The 19,960-nt window shown below is 34.0% G+C and overlaps 1 protein-coding gene and 1 pseudogene across 1 annotated transcript; both read left to right on the top strand.

The window, feature by feature from the left end:
- The first annotated feature begins 8,145 nt into the window (after positions 1-8,145).
- LOC110290488 (olfactory receptor 5I1-like) lies at positions 8,146-9,105 on the top strand. Its single transcript, XM_021157042.1, has one exon. It carries the CDS (start codon positions 8,146-8,148, stop codon positions 9,103-9,105), a length of 960 nt encoding a protein of 319 aa, XP_021012701.1.
- A 4,104-nt stretch (positions 9,106-13,209) lies between these two features.
- On the top strand, positions 13,210-16,652 carry LOC110306517 (olfactory receptor 5W2-like; annotated as a pseudogene).
- Positions 16,653-19,960: the final 3,308 nt, after the last annotated feature.

Below are 19,960 nucleotides of genomic sequence, written 5' to 3' on the forward strand. Positions count from 1 at the left end.
TATTCAAATAAAAGGTTAAACATTCTCATATAATACATTGACATAAAAATAATACATACCCATATAGAGGATATAAAAACAGAAATAAAATTTTAAAATGTCAAATATATTTTATATCAAATGAGTATATTTTAAATTATTTAATGATGTGATTGATGGAATTAAAATATCAAAAGCAAAACAAACCTAAAATGTGTAGAATGAAACATCAGAGTACAAACAACCAAGTTAAGGACAAAACTCAAGATTTGATGGAAAATATATTTTATAAAGAACATATTTTACAAGCCTTTTTTGTTTTCTTTTCATTCATATGTTTACTCCCTTTATATCCCGATCAAAGCTACCACTCCCCTGTTTCCCCTTGCTCGCTCAGACTACTTCTTCTTCTTCTCTCTCACCTTATCCTCTGAGAACAAGCCGACCTCTTCTGAATGATACCTTGGCACATAAAATTACAGCAGGACTCTCCCACTTTGGCTAGTCAAGGTAGTTCTGTTAGGGGAATGAGATACCCAAGCAGGAAACAGATTCTAGGAGAGCCCCTGCTAGAGTTGTTGTGGGAAACACATGATGACCAAGATATGTTTCTGCCACATATATTGGGGAAGGGCTAGATTGATACCCTGCTTACAATTTTGTTAGTGGTTCAGTCTCTAGGATACTCCAAGCACTAGTTGAATTGACTCTATGGGTCTTCTTGTGAAGTTTCTGTCAATTTTGTGTCCCCAATCCTTCAACAAGACCTTATCTAATGATTAGCTGTGGGGCTGTGTATTTGTTCCCATTGTCTGCTTGATGGAGTTCTCAGAGGACAGTTATGCTAGGCTCCTATCTCCAAGCATAAAGGAGTAGTAATAATAATGTCAGGGATTGGTACTTTTCATGGTATGGATCTCGGGTTGGTCCAGTCCTTGGTTTACCATTCCATCAGACAGTACTACATCTTTGTCCTTGCACATATTGTTAGCAGGATATTTTTTGGTAGACAGTTTTTTGGGGGGTGTATTTGTGTCCACATCCCTCTACTTGGAATTCTGCCTGGTTACAAGTGATGGCCACTTCAGGGTCCATATTCCCTACTGCTAGGAGTCTCAGCTAGAAGTACCCCCATACACTCTCTGGTTCCTCCCCAATCCCACATCTTTGGCAAATACTAGAGATGTTCTCCATCTGCAAGCTGTTACTTTCTGATCTCTCTCCCTGGCTCTTTCTACAGTTGATTATATCTACAATGTTGCAATCCCTATACTCTCTCTCATCCAGTTTTCTCCATTCTTCTATGTCCTATGTCTATTTTATTTCCCTTTCTGAGTAACATTCAAGCATCCTCCCTGGGCTCTTCCTTGTTATATTCCTTTATTGGGGGGTCTTTAGATTCTAGCATGATTATCCTGCACTTTATAGCTAACATCCACTTATAAGTGAGTACATACTGTGCATGTCATTTTGGGTCTGGTTTACCTCATTTAGGACAATGCATTATAGTTTCATACATTTGCCTGCAAAATGAATGATGTCTTTGATTTTAATAGCTGAGTAGTATTCCATCATGTAAATGAGCCATATTTTCTTTATCTATTCTTTAGGTGAGGAAGATCTGGGTTGTTTCTACTTTCTGGCTATTACAAGTTAAGCTTCTATGAACATAGGTGGACAAATGTCCTTGGGGTATGGTAGAACATCATTTAGGTATATTCCCAGGAGTTGTATAGCTGAGTCTTGGGGTAGAACTATTCCCAGATTCTAAGAAACTGTCAAACTGATTACCAGAGAAGTTGGACCAGTGCATTCCCACCAAAAATTGAAGAGTATGTCCTTTGCTCCAAATCCTCACCAGCTTGAGCTGTCACTTGAGGTTTGATCTTAGCCATTCTGATGGGTGTAAGGTATAATCTCAGAGCTGTTTTGATATATATTTTTTCTCATGACTAAGGGCATTGAACATTTCATTAAGTTTTTTTATGGCCATTAGAGATTCTTCTGCTGAGAATTCTCTGTGTAGCCATGCATCCCATTTTTATTTGGGTTATTTGGTGTCTAAGTTCTTGAACCCTTCATATATATTGGATATTAGTCCTACATAAAGTGCAGAGTTGGGGAAGATCTTTTCCTATTCTGTATGTTATTGTTATGCTCTATTGGTGGTGTTTATAGCATAGCAGAAGGTTTTTAGTTTCAAGAGGTACCATTTATTAATTATTGGTCTTAGTGCCCGAGATATAGGGAATTATAGTCAGTACTATAATGGTGTATTCTTGAAATAGATAAGAGGTAGATTTTAAGAATTCTCACAACAAATAACGAGTAAGTAGAGAGATGCATGCATATGTTACCTTTAATTAGTCTCCTCATAATTTTATATATATAAAACATTATATTTTACAGTATATACTATGTAATCATGGTATACCTGTGTGAAGTAATTAATTTTAAATGAATAATTAAAATTCATCAACATTTATCCTTAGTAACATTGAAATGCAGGGATCTATCTTGAAATGGCTACATAAATAAGTAAAATCGGGTCAATGAATGTTATTAACACACCAAAATCAAACCAGAGCTTGGTTGGCTAAACTAAACTCCACTTCCTCAAATTCTCCTACATCTGTCTGTAAAACAGAGTTGAAATTGAATTCCCTGACAGAGATAAAATCCATTCTACTGCCTTTTATGCTTCCATATACTTGTTGACATGTAAGCAAGGTGGGGCCAGGAATAAAACATGTCCATTAGAATATTGTCCATTATATGTAATAATTTTTGCTACCTCAAACTAAGAGCAATTTTGGCTTAATTAATCTGAAATGACTTAGGTTATATGTGCTTCTAGACAAGTTTCACCTAAATTCATCTATTCAGGTTGTTAAAATACATTGTAACTCTAAAACTAAATCTTAATTTCCACCTAAGAGAGTAAAATTATTCATGCCTCTCCAAAAGAAGAAAAGAAAGGAATCTTTAAAACACAGCTTATCAGCTGGGTGGTGATAGCACATACCTTTAATCCCAACAATTGGGAGGCTGAGTTAGGTGGATTTCTAAGGTTAATGCAAACCCTGTTTTAAAAGAGAGAGAGAGAGAGAGAGAGAGAGAGAGGGAGAGAGAGAAAGGAGAAAGAAAGGGCAGAAGGAAGGAAGAAGGAAAGAAGAAGAGAAGGAAGTAATAAAGGAGGGATTGTAGGTGGTAGGGGAGGAGAAAGAGAGGGTAGGAAGGAAGGAAGGATAGGAAAGATAAGAAAAAACACTAGTTCCTTAAGATTTCTAGAAGTCAGTGTAAAATGCTCTGGTATGGTGGAACTACAGTACAGTAGTGTACTTTAAATTCAAATTAATTCTAAAGGAATTTTGCTGTAGACAAGATTCTGCATGAGTTTTAACATATGTAATGTTTTTTAGTCCACCCCTATTCTTTTGCAGCATGATTGACAAGCCTGTTAATGCATGAATTGCAATTATTATCTTCATACCTTGAGACCCTAACCCACAAAAATCTGATAGTATAAGATGGCATCATTGATAAATAGTTGTTTCATAGCAAAGAATCACCAGTAATTTGTTCTTTCTCAGTATAATATGTAAAAATTATAATTCCTACAAACCAGAGAGTACAAGTCCACCAGTCTTTGAAGCAGCACATTCTGGGCTATAAACATCCCATTTTTGGATATTGAGATAAATTTTTGTTCTGAATATACTGTCAGAACAGATACTTAAAGTAGTGATTAAAATATCTCCTAAAGACATTCTCCTATACAATATGGATTGGTGCCTTATTCAGCCATTATAGGAGAGGCATCCTTCTCCAACAGATGTGTTCAAATAAAGAGATTCTTGTAGATGAAATTTAATCTAGAAACATGTTTGTTAACATGGTTTATTAATCCAAAGACATTCTAGGTCTGTGTGATCCAGCTTCAAGCTGGAACACACACACACACACACACACACACACACACACACACACCTTTAATCTAACAGGCATAGGTGCAGATATATGATTTCAAAGTTCTTTGCCAGAACAAATTTCAGGTAAAAAAAAAAATCTTTAGGGCCAGGAGTGGTGGCACATGACTTTAATCCCACCCTCAAGAGACAGAGGCATGTATATCTCCTAGTCCTAGTCAATCACTTCAGTTGATTCAGAGAAATGAGAGGCTATGAAATGCAGTGGAGTTTATATTTGTTTGGTTCATGGAATTCAGAGGCAGGTTTTACCAGAACAGTTTTATAGAGACAAGTTGCAGAAAGAATTAGCTAGACACAGGAAAGATAAGGAGCTAGAGAATGAGAAGGATCCAGGGGATTAGAACAGATGGCCAACATGAGCGTTAGGCTAAGCATAGCAATTCAGTGAGAAGACAGATTAAATCAGACACCTTGGTGATGAGTTTGAGCCAGAACAGATGAATTGGACTAGCCAGCCAGAGTTCAGAAAGAAAAAATAAGTGTGAGCTTATTCAGTACGAACTCTCACAGGATTAAAACATTGTAGGCCTTCATTATGATGTATAGAGGCCAGAAATTTTCAGGACTAAGCCTAGGTTAGCAAACACGCAGTAAGCCTCTAAGAAAACCAGTACATGAGGATAGTAGTTTATTTTACGGACTCCCAGTAAGACATTACAAAGAGAGAGATCATGGAACATACAAAACTTAGAGATGTCTCCATTTAATCCATTGACTCAGAGCTCAGAGAATCTCTTGGAAATGAGGCAGAAGGGGTAGAGGGAACAGAGACTATGGAGGAGAGCAGAAGAACAAGACCCTATTAAACAAGTGATCAAAATATACATGAATCACCACGATTTAAGTATAATGCACAGGGCCTACATAGGTTCTCACTAGGTTGCCAGGATATGCATAATAACTTTGATCTCAGCACGTTTACTGGACTCCTGAATGTGTCTAGGGTACTTGTTCCTTTTCTTGAAACTTCTATTGCTGACTTGCTTACTGAGATTTGGTATGAGGGTTCTTGTTTATTATATTTTACTTTGTTTTATTTTTGCTCTCTATTTGAAGTGTAATATATCCTTTTTATTGGTTATTTTATTTCTTTGCATGTCTATTTTCCTCCTTCCAAGTTAAATCCCCTATCCCTTCAACCACCCCCTCTGTTTCTATGATGGTGCTCACAAACCCACCCACTCCCTCCTAATTCAGAACCCTAGCATTCCACTACTCTGGGTCAAGCATCCACAGGAAAAAAGGGGCACCCCTAACATTGATGACAGATTAGTCAATCCACTGTTACATATGCGGTTGGAGACATTTTTCCCTCCATGTGTACCCCTTTTTGTTGGTGGCTTAGTCCCTCAGAGCTCTGAGGGGTCTGGTTGGTTGATATTGTTGTTCTTCTTATGGGGTTGAAAACCTCTTCATCTCCTCCAGTTCTCCCCTTAACTCCTCCATTGGGGTTTCTGTGCTCATTCTGATAGTTGGCTGCAAGCATTCACATCTGAATAACAGTTCCTCAGAAAATTGGAAGCAGTTCTACCTGAGGACTCAGCTTACCACTCCTGGGCATCTACCCAAAAGATGCTTCAACATATAACAAGGACACATGCTCCACTATGTTCATAGAAGTCTTATTTATAATACCCAGAAGCTGGAAATATCCCAGATGTTCCTCAACAGAGGAATCTATACAGAAAATGTGGTACATTTTCACAACGGAGTACTACTTAGCTATTAAAACCAGTGACTTCATGAAATTTACAGGAAAGTGGATGGGACTAGAAAATATAACCCTGAATGAGTAAACAAAATCACAAAAGAACACGCATGGTATATACTCACTAATGAATGAATATTAGACAAAATCTCAGAATACACAAGATACAACTCACAGACATTATGAAGACCAAGAAGTCTTCTTTCATTTTTAGACCCATAGAAGTGAACTTGAATATCTATATTACTTTTGTAAAATATTCCTTCCTTTTAGTTCACATTTACTAAATGTGATTAGAAGGACACATTGGTAAACTAAAGTACCATGATATACACATCATGAACCATAGTACTTTACTTTCTCTGTCAATATACTTTCTAAAGACCTGATGCTGCTTTTTTATCTTTCACTGTTCCATACTTGATGCCCTTCCTACATTCCAGATAAAATTATTCTCCTATTCTTTGTTTTCTAACAAGAAAAGGAACTGAAACAAAATATTCATAAATTATGAATGTTTACTCAATGAAGTCCTTGGAAAATAATGTTTTCAGTTCAGTGTGGATATAAATATATTCCAATCATAATTTGTTTTCTTTCAACAGTTTTATCTTAAAATTCTAATTATAAAGAATTGAACTATACTCATTTTAATTATTGCAATTGTATTTATTGTTATATTTTTATATATCAATAAATATGCTACTTAAATTCATCCTACTATTCATTTTGCACATAACATTCTCAGTGCCATTTGAAAAACTGTTCTGGTTACTTAAATCAGGGGGTAATAAATTCTAGTAAATTTTATATAGTCTAAAATTTGGAAAGTCAAAGTGATTATCTTTGAGGCATTTCTAAGACTTTCTATTTGTTGCATCATTCCATATTTTGCTTAATGAATTCCTTCGTGAAACTGTTTAATTGCTCACTTATTTCGCCATGGGAATTTGAATATTAGTGCTTGGGTTCCTAGAAGCTCATGTGAGATTAAAGTCCTAAAAGCAAACCATAAAATGTCCTGCTTTTCCTTTGAACGGAAACTTTTTAAGGGAGGTGTACTTTCCTTGAAGAATACAGAAGTTGTGTCAAAATGGAAAATGAGAAATGCTATCATGAATTTATATTTTTCTTATAAGTGTTAAACATACTTTCTGTTCAAAAATAAACTGTGGCTCACAACAGTGAAGAAGGAGGTGAATGAGAGAAGGGTAGTCATCTGGTAAGTATTCTTATCACAATCCTCAGGTGTTGACCCTGGGTGGGACTTTAGTGGTTCAGTTCTAACAATCACCATCTAGAAAGCTGTTAATTGATTTTGACCATGTCTACAGGAACCATGTATTTCATCCTCTTGGTGAGTCAAAAACATAAATAAATTAAAAAAAAAAAAAACTAAATCCAAGTACCCTCAAAGTGTGCTACTTTTAAGACATTAATGAATCTTTCTTAGTAAGGTATTAACTATTAACTAAAAATAAACAGAGCCAGGTATGATGGAATGTACCTTTGACATAGTACTAAGGAGGGTGATGGAGGTTGAACTCTGTGAGTTAGAGGTGAGGTCAGCTTGAATTTTTAGGGAGCTCCAGGCCAACCAAGTCTACATAATGAGACATAGCCTCAAAACACCAATAAAGCATGAAGAAACAAAGAAGGGGGGATTTAGATAGCAATTTGTATAAATTTTGTTTGTAAAATACACTGATTTCTCTTTAACTTAATGAGATCATTACCTGTAAGCAAAATCATGTAATAAACCTGCAGGAGAGATCATAACATTCACAGAAAATTAGTGAAAGAAGTGTGACATTTAGTGTTTGGAACTCTGAATAATTAGGTAGTGACGTATTGGTCCCATTCAATCATTCTCAGATTATAGCTGAACTTTAGACATGGTCGATGCTTGTATTCTTGAACATTCCTTAGCTTCTGAGGAACAGAACTGATACTCACAGAATAATCATTCCTACTCTTTATTTTGTTTTATTTTTATTTTGTGTTATTAATGATTGTTGAATGACTGTGAAGACAACCCTTGTTACTCACCTGGAAACCACATCTTAAAGTGAAAAGTAGTCCTATCCATTTGTTGATGCAAATTTTTCTGGAACTGAGATAATTTTATCTATTATAGCACTTGATGAGGCAAAATACAGGAAACTGACAAACTTATTTACGGATATAAAAATATACATTGGGTAACATTTGACGACATTTATAGAGAGCCAATGAAATTTAAAATAAACTGGCATCTATATTCAGACAGCACAACAATGTGATGGTGAATATGAAGCATGAAACATTAAGAAGACATTATACATTACAATTTGACACCAATATTGAAAATTTATTAATTTAATATGCTATTTTTCTTATTCTATTAGAATGAGGTAGATTATAAATCACTTTTCTGTTGAATTTTTAATTTATCTATGTATTTATTCTATTATTATTATACCTGGGATGCAGAAACCAAAATTTCTACAAATAATGAGTCTGGAGAATGGCACTGTGAAGACTGAATTCTATCTCCTGGGATTTAGTGATCATCCAGAGCTCCAGAGTCTCCTATTTGCTGTGTTTTTCTTCATCTACTCCATTACTCTGATGGGGAATATTGGCATGATCGTATTGATCACAGTCAGTCCTAATTTACACATTCCCATGTACTTTTTCCTCTGTATGTTATCCTTCATAGATGCATGTTACTCGTCTGTCATTGCCCCCAAATTACTTGTGGATCTGAGTTCTGACAAGAAGGTGATTTCTTACAATGGCTGTGCTACACAGTTGTATTTTTTCTGCTCTCTGGTTGATACAGAATCTTTCCTTTTGGCTGCCATGGCTTATGACAGGTACATTGCAATCTGTAACCCCCTGCTTTATACTGTAATTATGTCCAAGAGAGTCTGTATTCAGTTGGCATTTGGAGCATTCTTGGGTGGAACTATGAGTTCAATAATCCATACTACTAACACTTTCCAGTTGTCATTCTGCTCCAAAGAAATTAACCATTTCTTTTGTGATGTCTCTCCACTCTTCTCTCTGTCCTGCTTTGATACCTTAACACATGACATAATATTGGTGGTATTCGCAAGTTTGGTGGAAGCTCTCTCTCTTCTTACTGTTCTCCTCTCCTATATGTATATTATAGTGGCCATTTGTAAAATAGGTTCTGCAGAAGGAAGAAAGAAAGGGTTCTCTACTTGTGCATCTCACCTGGCCGTAATCACCATCTATCATGGCACTCTGATTTTCATTTATTTGCGTCCTAGTACGGGACATTCAATGAATATTGACAAAATGACCTCTGTGTTCTATACATTGATTATACCCATGCTTAACCCCTTGATATATAGTCTCAGAAACAAAGATGTCAAATTTGCCTTTAGAAAAATTATTAGCAAAAAATTGTTTATTTAGCTATTTAAAGATGGGTTTTTACAGCATTAGCAAATTTCTTTAGTTTTTCCGTGTAAAATTTTTAAGAATCAGTTGAATATTTTATTTCCCCAATTGTATGTATAACGAGGATCCCTTATGAAAGAAATTACAGTGTCTAATATTGAAACTGGTATCTTCCCTGTTATTTCTGGCTATCACTTTATTTTAAAATTTGCTCTATTTAGTATGTATTTCATGTGAGATTATCTTTTCACTTAATTAAATCATCTTTCATGATATCTTTTCTCTACTATTCTCACTAGCAGATAAATCTCTTTTTTTATTCCTATGAAAATATATTAAAATGTGGTTATATCAGATTAACTCACACTGCCAACTCTTCCCAGATCCACCACACTTTACAATATATTAATCTTTGTGTTTTTCATATTTTTCACTCAAAGTATGTGACCATGAAGTGGAGCGGGGTGGTTGTTGCATTATAATATTCTTAGTTAAAAAAAAGTTGATTCATATAATTTCTCCTTTTCTTTTGAATTACAATTAAAATAAACTCTTTGTAGCTTATTTGTTCATATTGAACAAACTTTTTTTTTTTTTTGGTTTATTGTTTTTTTGAGACAGGGTTTCTCTGTATAGCCCTGGCTGTCCTGGAACTCACTTTGTTGAGAAGGCTGGCCTCAAACTTAGAAATCTGCCTGCCTCTGTATCCCGAGTGCTGGGATTAAAAGTGTGTGCCACCATGCCAGGCTTTTAGAACATACTTTTAATTCTTCAAATATTAACCTTTTTTGTAAGCACACATTTAATTAAAATAGACAGATTCCCTTTTAAATTTCAACTGGATGGTGGATGTAAGAAATTGTATTTACTTATTTTTTTGATTATCCATCTTGTCCATCCTTTTTATCTTGCTAGTTATGTGCTGTGTTGTCTTCTACTTCCAAAGTTATTCATTCCTATTCATCAACCAATCCCATGATATTGATCACAGTGTCTGCCTTAGTATACAAACTGAGTGTTTTTTTAAAATAAATATTAGTTTGCTATTGGTTGTTATTAAGTTTACTTTGTATAATTTTTATATTCAAAACTGTAAATTTTCCTCTTGTAGTATTTTGACTTAATTCCTACGAATGGGCCTATCAATACAGGTATACTTAGTAAGATATAACCCAACATGTTTCTTTTTTAAATAATAATGTACAGATTGTATGAATATTTATGTATGTTGTATAACTTCTTTTTTGTTAAAATATATGTTTTTAATGATCAGGGGGGTCTTTAAATCACTTTATCTCTAAATATGGTGGTTAAATTATCAGAAGCATTTGTGCTAATTAAGGTACAGAGAAGAACTGGAAAAAAAAGAGTAGGGATATCTTATTTGGCTGTTTTTAGGGACAAATACTAAGTGTTTTGCAGGAATAGCTAAAAAGAAATAAGCCAAATATGAGATTAAATAGAGAGGATAAATTAAATGGAAGAATATAATACTAAAAATGTTTGGTAAGTTTTGATTCTATACCATAAGGTTTCTATTCACTGAAGTAGGTAATATTTTATAAGGAACACTTTTCCAATACATCCTTAATATAATAGAGACCTGGGAAACACGGACTTTAAAAAGTGAAGAAATGTTGGCACGTTGATATCAAATGCATTAAATATTTCAGCTTGAAAAGACAAGAGTAAATATTCTTTGAACTACATGATAGATCATGATTTTTTATAGGTCAATGTGGCATTCCAACCTGCCCCTTACGCAAGGACTATATAGACTAATATAAAATATAGTGCTTTAGTCTTCATTACTCAAGCATGCTTTGGAATATAGTCTGGGATTTAGATAACATTATAGTTAAAGCCTTAGCAGGGAAATTAGATGGATTGCATGGATCACCAATGAAATCATATGCATAACTTTACCCAGGACTAAAGGTAGCAAAATAAACCTGGCTTCATAGATGCTGTACAGATTTTCATTTGGGGCCTGAAGCTAGCAGTTTTAGGTTTGTTATGACAAACTAGATTGATGGATTTTGAGAGAACAGGGTTTGAGACAAACCTGTGCTTCATGACCATGATGATGTGAATATTACCATCTTTTCTTTAAACACTAAGAACTTCATCCTTCATTTGTGGTTTGATATAGCAGTAGACACTCTTGAATAATATTACATATGATAGTCTATAATGTTTATATTAACTAACAGTTGATATCCATGTGAATTGAATATAGCTACAAGCTGTTTTGTAAATAAGATACAGATATGAACCCATATCTGCCTTAAGGAACAAGTTCTTTTACCATATGTAATTTATTTGAAATACATATAAAACTAAAAGTATAAATACTGGAGGCCTGGAAATATATATAGACTATTGATGTCTTCATGGAAGTATCTCTGGTTTCTTAAGGGTTCAGAACTTTACTGAATCACCATGATTTTGACCAAAGCCATGCCTGATCACAGATTCTTACAAATTAATCATTCAGAAATTATAGCCGTATGGTTCAGCATGTGGAATTTCATACTGGTAGGGTGATTTTCAAGTGACAATAAAGAGACTTACAAATTATAGAACTCTCCATCCAAATAAACACTGGAATTCACATTGTCATTACTTTTCATTTTAGTCCTGTTTTGAAGAGTCACAGAACTAATGGGAGATATTAAAATTTTGACCTAAATTATATTGTTATTTAACTTTTTTGTTGTGAATTGTAAAGGCTGAGTGTTATTGGAAGGACAGCTAGTGAGTTTCTTTCACAAGAAGACTACCACAAAAGTCATTCTCTGTGCCATTGTGGCCAAGCCAGACTTACATATATTTAAAAGAGAAAGTTCCTTGTCAACTCTTTCTTTAGGTTATGTTTAGGGAAGTTTTCTTCTATAATTTTTTCGAAATCTTCATTCTCATCTATACCTAGTATCCTTAAATTTGATCTTCTCATCGTGTCCTGGATTTCCTGGATGTTTTTGGTTAGGATCTTTTTGCATTTTACATTTTATTTGATTGTCATGTCCATGTTTTCTATGGAATCTTCTGCACCTGAGATTCTCTCTTCCATTTCTTGTATTCTGTTGCTGATGCTCACATCTATAGTTCCTGATTTCTTTCCTAGGATTTGTATCTCCAGAGTTGTCTCGCTTTGGGTTTTCTTTATTGTTTCTACTTCCATTTTTAGATCTTGGATGGTTTTCTTTAATTCCATCACCTGCTTGATTGTGTTTTCCTGTAATTCTTTGAGGGATTTTTGTGCGTCCTCTTTAAGGACTACTACCTGTTTAGCAGTGTTCTCCTGTGTTTCTTTAAGTAAGTTATTAATGCCCTTCTTAAAATCCTCTACCAGCATCATGAGATATGATTTTAAATCTGAATCTTGTTTTTCTGGTGTGTTGGAGTATCCAGGACTCACTGTGGTGGATGTACTGTGGTGGATGTACATCTGATGATGCCCAGTGGTCTTGGTTTCTGTTAGTAAGATTCTTATGTTTGCATTTTGCCATCTGGTAATCTCTCGTGTTAGATGTTCTAGCTGTCTCTGGCTGAAGCTTGATTCTGTGATTCTTTAGCCTCTGTCAGCACTCCTGGGAGTCCAACTCCCTCCTGAGTCCTAGTGGTTAGAGCACTCCCTGCATCCAGCTCTCCTCTTGCAGAGAAGTACACAGAAGTCTGGAGCTCAGATCTACCTCCTGGGTGAAGATGAAGGCCTGAAGGGACCCTGTACAAGAAGCTCTGTTGCTTCTGCAGCCGACATGCTCTCCTGCACAGACTGGTCTCTTAGCGACTTGGGATACATGATTATACCCTCACCTGAATCCTGGGGTCAGAACCCTCTCTGGAGGCTGACTCTCCTCAGTGATCCTAAGATCCTGAGTGTGCTAGGGCACCTGCAGTGTGGAGAGTCCTCTGGGGACCTTGGGACCATCCATGGAGTTCACACCCAAGATGGCATGGAGCTGGTACAAAGAAAGAACCCCATTTGCTGGTCGGTTGGGTTTCATTTGTCCCGTGTTCCTGCTGGCACAAGACCCTCCAGGTTGTTTTGGAACAGATGTTGTGTTCCAATCACTAGTGATCTTAAGATTCCGGGTGTGCTAGGGCACCTGCAGCATGGAGAGTCCTCTAGGGATCTCGGGACCATCCACCGAGTTTGTGCCCAAGATGGTGCGTGGCTCCATGTGGAAGTTTTTATAACATAAGCAAACTAGGATAGCACTGAACTGTGTATAATTAAATATGCTATTTCTATGTATTCAATTGTTTCTTTTTTCTCTTATAGCAGTTAAAGACTATTTTGAGCATTATATGAATTTGTATTTATAGGTGAAGTGGGTATGAACTAAGTAGAAAGAAATCAATGTTGTATATGATGATGAGCAAAATTACTATAATCTGATTTGATTGTAAGCATTAACTTCATGAGTGTAGGGATTGGATACTGCATTCTGTGGATTTATTTGAAAATATTTATGACTGAAATAGAAGCATGGGAAAATGAGTAGACTTGGGTATACATCAAAATTCTTGTTTAAACCTGAACCTTTAAATGAAATTCTAATTAGTTCTCTATTTTTATCTCTAAATTACACAATATTGTGTTTAACAGTGTCCAGTGACAACCACTATCTGAATATTGTAGCACTGATGACTTTGTTCATAACATTGAGATATAATTATCTATCAATACCTTAAACTGAATACCTGTCCATATTACTGGAGTATCTAAATAAAAGAACAATAAAGAATAAGCATATTGTTTGGCTACAAATAATACATGTCTACTTCAATATCTTAATATAATTTATGAGAGGAGAGGCCCTTGGTCTTGTAAAAGCTAGATGCCCCAGTGTAGGGGAATGCCAGGACAGGGAAGTTGAAGTGGGTGAGTTAGTAAGCAGGGGTGGGGGGGTGGGATGGGGGGTTTCCACGTGGAAATGATGAAAGGGAAAAAATTTGCAATGTAAATAAAGAAAACATCTAATAAAAAGTTGTATTTAATGAAGTTTATGTATTGTATTTTCTATGTATTATTGTGATTCTCAAAAAATTACAATATTGATAATTTTGAAAACATATACATTTCTGTGTTTGTTCAAAAGAATTGTGGTGCCTTGTAACTTTTATTTGACTTGAAGTATGAATAATAATGCCACTAATCTAATTAAGCCATGCAGTACATATAAAAACTTATGATTTCAACTTTTGTTGAAGTTGCTGTATTATCTCATGGGAAAATGATCATCAAGTAATTTAATTAACCATTAGTGAATAAAAGAGCGAATCCAAGGCAGAAATGTATCATACATCAGTTCCAGTAGTCTCAGAGTGAAAATAAAACGTCATGTACATACTTCCTGTGGCACTGACGAGAATAGAAAGGTTCATCACAGTTATGTTAGTTCCTTTCTGTGTTCCTTTTTATCTGTATTATTTATTTAGTAACCATTTATTTATGTTTTAATAATGCATCTTTCTTTGAGAAATAGAAGAATTGTTATTGTTTAATATGTAAGTGAACAACTCATGAAGCTAAACATAAATTATAATATAATGAGCAATGGCATTTTCTTGCTAAAACTATGTGATTGAACTATTTCATTTGTTAATTGTAGAAACACTTTAAAGAGAATATTTTAATCAGAAGCCATTAGTAAATCATTATATTCCTGATTATTCTATAGTAATGATGTGCATATAAATTTGCATTTTAGTAAGTGATAATAAAGTTAACTATTCAAACATTCATATGTGTAATAATTATATATGTATGGAATAAATACTGTATTTAAGTCTAGAATAATTAATATGATTTTCATTCACATTCCAAAATTTGCATATCAAAAGCAGACATACAGATAAAGCTCCATGACATTCATATAAGCACATTTGAGTACTAAAATAGAAAGGGCCATTGCACCTTTACATTTATATTTAACAACACTTGGAAGATAAGTACAAATGGAAAGTCACTGTACTTAGCAGAATTGTTGTCCTATATTGTTTGAAGACATATCTCCTCACTTTCCAAATCTTCTCTCAGTTGTCATTGGGAATCTGGTAAATTTAGCAAACAGCTTATAAAAATTCTGGCAAAGCAGTGTAGAAAACTGTTAGAAAATTTCTTCAAAATATGTTTTATTATTTTTAAAGTGCCTTGACAAAATATCATCAGAATATTTTCCATTTATGAATTTAAATTCAGCAATATTAATAATGTTTGAATTCTATTATATTTCTAAAGGCAATGAATGAGTTCTTTTGATCAAACAGATGGATTTTTGTTGTCATATATCTTCTGATTTTCTGCTGTTTAATTTTTCTATCACTTTGAATCTAAGTCAGTATTTAATTCATTAAAATATATTCCCTAAGAATGGGTAAGATTTGTCAAGATAAATCATTTACATAATTAATTATGTACAATTTAGAGACAGATATTAACAAATTACATTAAACATTTTATAATAATGTCTCTTTCAAAGGAATATTTGTCTGTGCTGTTTCTAAAAGACAAACAGGTTACAGGGAAAGTATATATAATTACATATCATGACAATATTTTGGACATATAAAAAAACAATTTCTACCTATCCTACTCTTGATTTTTTGAAATAGTTTATAAAACAAAGAAAAATCGAGGTTGGCAACTGTTCAACCACTGAGTTCCTTCTCTTGGGAATTACCAATAAGCCCAAGATCAAGGTGATTTTATTTAACACTTTTCTGTTTATCTCATTATGCTTTTTGAAAATCTTGGAATGATCATTTTGATAAGAATGAATACCCAGCTTCACACATTGATGTACTTTTTCCTCAGCCACCTCCCTTTCTCTGATATCTGTTACTCTACTGCATTTGGTCCCAAGATGATGAATGGCCGGCCTTCAGTTACATTTATTGGATGTTCTGTGCAGGTCTTTATCTCTGACATTTTTACAGAAGCTGAGTGTATAATGCTAGCAGTGATGGATTTTGACAGGTATAAGGCCATCAGCAACCCCTTGATGTACGCAGCAGATATGTCCAAAGTGGTGTGCTCTCAGCTCCTGGCTGTGGTTTTATCTGTTTGGAATGGTAGATGCTTTGACACATACAATATTGACATTTCATCTGCGTTTCTGTGGGTTCAAAGAAATCAACCGTTTCTTCTGTGATATCCCTCCTCTCCTATCACTATTTTGCTCAGATACAGAGGTCAATGGACTATACATATTCACCCTATGTGAGTTTACTAAGATGAGCACCATCTCATGAGTCCTGGTCTTTTACTGTTACATCATCTCATTAGTCTTGAAGATCTGCTCTGCTGAAGGCAGGTTCAAAGCAGTCTCCACCTGTACCTCCGATCGAACAACTGCTGTTGCAATTTTCCAGGGAATGATGCCCATCATGTATTTCCAGCCAAGTTCTGCTTATTCCCTGTATCAAGATAAAATGACCCCATTATTCTACACTCTTGTGATCCCCATGCTCAACCCAGTGATTTATAGCCTCAGGAATGATGATGTTAAAGCAAGTGTAAAATGTCCCTGAAAAGTAGAATTTCAGATTAAGTCAATAGATATATATGATTTATGCACACATATTTCAATATAGATATATCTTCAGATATTCTTGCTTCTTAAAATCATGTATTATGTAAATATAAGCCTCAAGTAACTGTTATTATAATGCATATTTTAGTAGTTTTGCTGTAGAAATCATTTGTAGTTTTAAAAACTATTCTGCATTTCATTATATTATATGTGTGTAAGTGTGTGTGTGTGTTTATTTTCATTTTTTTAATACTATGAACTTGAGAGGCACAGAAAGGAAAGAAAAGATGTTTGTATCTATACACTAAAAAAAAAGACTAAGACATATGCACCTTCACCTTCACACTTATATACTAAAAAGGAAATATTGGAGAACTACAGATAAAATGATTAATTTCAGAGGCAGAATCTGGAACCATGCACGCTGGCATGGCCATATATGTCATATAAATGAAGATATAGAAAAGAGTCAGAGATGTGATGAGCAAACACCAAAAAGCCTCTAAATTTCATTTCCTGGGAGTATGGTTAGTATTTATACTGTAATTTTAGCAATTTTATATCTTCTATTCAAATGGTCTACTTAAATGTCTATGTACTCTTTAGCCACTTTTAATTATTTTTCTTGTTTTGGGTACAAATAAAGCAGAATAATTTTGAGGTTTTTTAATAAAGCTTTGTCTGACCAGGGTCAATTATAGTACACTAAGTAACTGAAAAGAAGTAAAGCTCGTGTTGGCCATCACACCATACAGGAATGATAATCAATGTATAGAATGAATGTGACAACTGTGCTGATTTGATAATTATATAATATAAACCCAGATATTGATATTATATTATACTTCAAGAATTTGTATAATATAGGATCAACTACAAACAAAACAAGAGAAAATAAAGAAATGAAAAGCTAGGAGTACCAGTGTTGTCAAACCTACTCTACTCCCCAGCCCCAAATATTTCTACTTTGTATCTTTACTCAGCTAGACAATCTCTTTTGCCTTTCCCAGTTCTAACTTAACACATAATTCTGTAATATTTCACTCTGAATGACATTGAGTACATAGTTCAATGTATATTTAAATCTGTCCTCTCAGTGTAGACTTAGAATATTCCTGACTGAAAAATAGAAGTGATAATAATATAAATACCACTTCACTACCTACATTATGGATAATCCACAAAATACAAAAAAAATAAAAACATGAATTTTCACTGTGACTCTAATTAAGAAGATATGGTTTCAAATTAAAACTTCAGTGATACCTTGTACTTTGAGTATGTACTTTATGTTTTAACAACATATTATGGAGTGGTTATAGTTTGTAAGACAGTAAGTATATAGAGAATCAATCTTAATTAAAAAAAAATTCATCTTGGGCCACTTTGGACAAGCCATAGGAATATACATGATTTTAATGTTTTTGCTTGACCTTGTAACACATCTAAGAAGTGTGCACTGAAACAAGAGGATTTAAATAAGAACATATGCGAAAATTACACTGAAATATTTATGTCTAAATGTAGAATATGAAGTAAAAAGATCTCGATATCTCTACATTTTAATAGCTAAAGTTTAAAAATAATCACGTGGTAATGTGACTTAGAAGATTCATGGCCTAAACAGAACTCTAATAGAGACCCTGATTGAACATTTCATTTTTTTCATTTCAATGTTGTAAAAATTGGATTGGGAAGGGATGTTTCCAGGCTTTGATCCATGTGCAATGTTCATGTACAAAACCAATCAACTCTTGTGTTCTGTAATTCTCATCTTTCACACACAGGAAAGAGAGCAAGCAAGAGAATGTAGAGCTATGTAAATGTGACAAGAACTTCACAGTAGGTCCACACCATGTGCCTTTTTCTATTCTCAATATCTTTTCTTCTGCTTTGTCATTGAAAACATGAGCATTATGTATTTGGAGGTTAAGTTTGGACACTTCCTTACAACAAATGTATATAATTGTTGGGTGTTTTATGTTCTATAGTGCTAAATGTGTAAGTGGAATTCCTGTTTTCACATTAGAGGCAATTGCTTTTTTATCTGGTGAATTATTTTTCTTTCTAATTATTCTCTGAACTAGGCATTCAATGTGCCCTAAGACACTATAGTATTCTGCCATTCTTTTTACTTGAACCTTACTCCCCTCTATTAAAAAGCAGTATGTAGCAAATTATTTCTGTGGCCCTTTCAAGCTCAATATTTGTCCTCAGTATGTCCATGATACCTACTATCATGTAATCCCATACTAATCTGTAATCCCTTACTAATCATGGAAAAGATTTTAAAATGGAGCTAAAATAATGACAAGGAACTTTCTCTTTGAGCAATAAATATATGTAAGTCCAGTTTGGCCACAGTGGCACTGAGAATGACTTTTGTGGTAGTCTTCTTGTGAGAGAAACTCACCAGCTGTCCTTCCAATAACACTCAGCCTTTACCATTTACAATGCAAAAGCTAGATAACAATAATATTTAGGTCAACATTTTAATATTTCACAAAAGTTCTGTGACTTTTCAAAACAGGGACTAAAATGAAATGTAATGACAACATGAAATTCTGGAGTTTATTTGAATGGATAGTTCCATTATCTGTAAGTCTCTATATTGTCACTTGGGAATAAATCTATTTGAATGGGATATTGTTTGAGAAAATGCATTAAATTGAACACATATTTATTTTGTGAACCACACTCAAAATAACCACATTTCATATTTTATATGATCTAGAACTACATATATATGTATGCGGAGATGTACAGAAAATTGGTCACATTACCATTACTTGGTGTTACATAAATAACATTGTATACATATTTTATCATGACACTGCTCACTAATAAAAATAAATGTGTCATTAAATATAAAGATTTAGATTTCAGAAATCTCATAGAACAAAAGGGCAGATATTTGTCATAGAGGATCTCAATTGAACAATCTTACCCAATATTATTTTTTAAAGCACACAGAATAATCTGTTATAAATCACTGCATTGAAGTGGTTGTTCAGTTTGTTTTTCAATTGAAATTTTGGTGCAGAAGTAGTGTTATTTCAGAAATATATTGTTAATTGATTTATACATATAAACATACAAATACTTATTAACATGTAAAATTTAAAATTTTTCATATACATTTGTAATTTTTAAACACAAATACTCCTTATTAGGTTGTAGCGTCTCACTTGGACATTTAATCTTCTTAAGTTTCTTGACAAAAATCAGTATTTACGTTATGTGTGTAAAGTTCAACAATGCAAAACTGCCATTCATAACTATCATTAGTTTAGAAAATGACTCTGTGGTTAAAGGCAGCTGCTCCC

The sequence above is a fragment of the Mus caroli genome, unplaced genomic scaffold (genome assembly GCF_978045245.1).
Source record: "Mus caroli unplaced genomic scaffold, Mus_caroli_1 scaffold_2, whole genome shotgun sequence".
In the NCBI taxonomy this organism is placed as follows: domain Eukaryota; kingdom Metazoa; phylum Chordata; class Mammalia; order Rodentia; family Muridae; genus Mus; species Mus caroli.

Excerpts from the sequence above, each read along its gene's own strand:
- LOC110290488 (XM_021157042.1), top strand. The coding sequence starts at position 8,146 with ATGCAGAAACCAAAATTTCTACAAATAATGAGTCTGGAGAATGGCACT.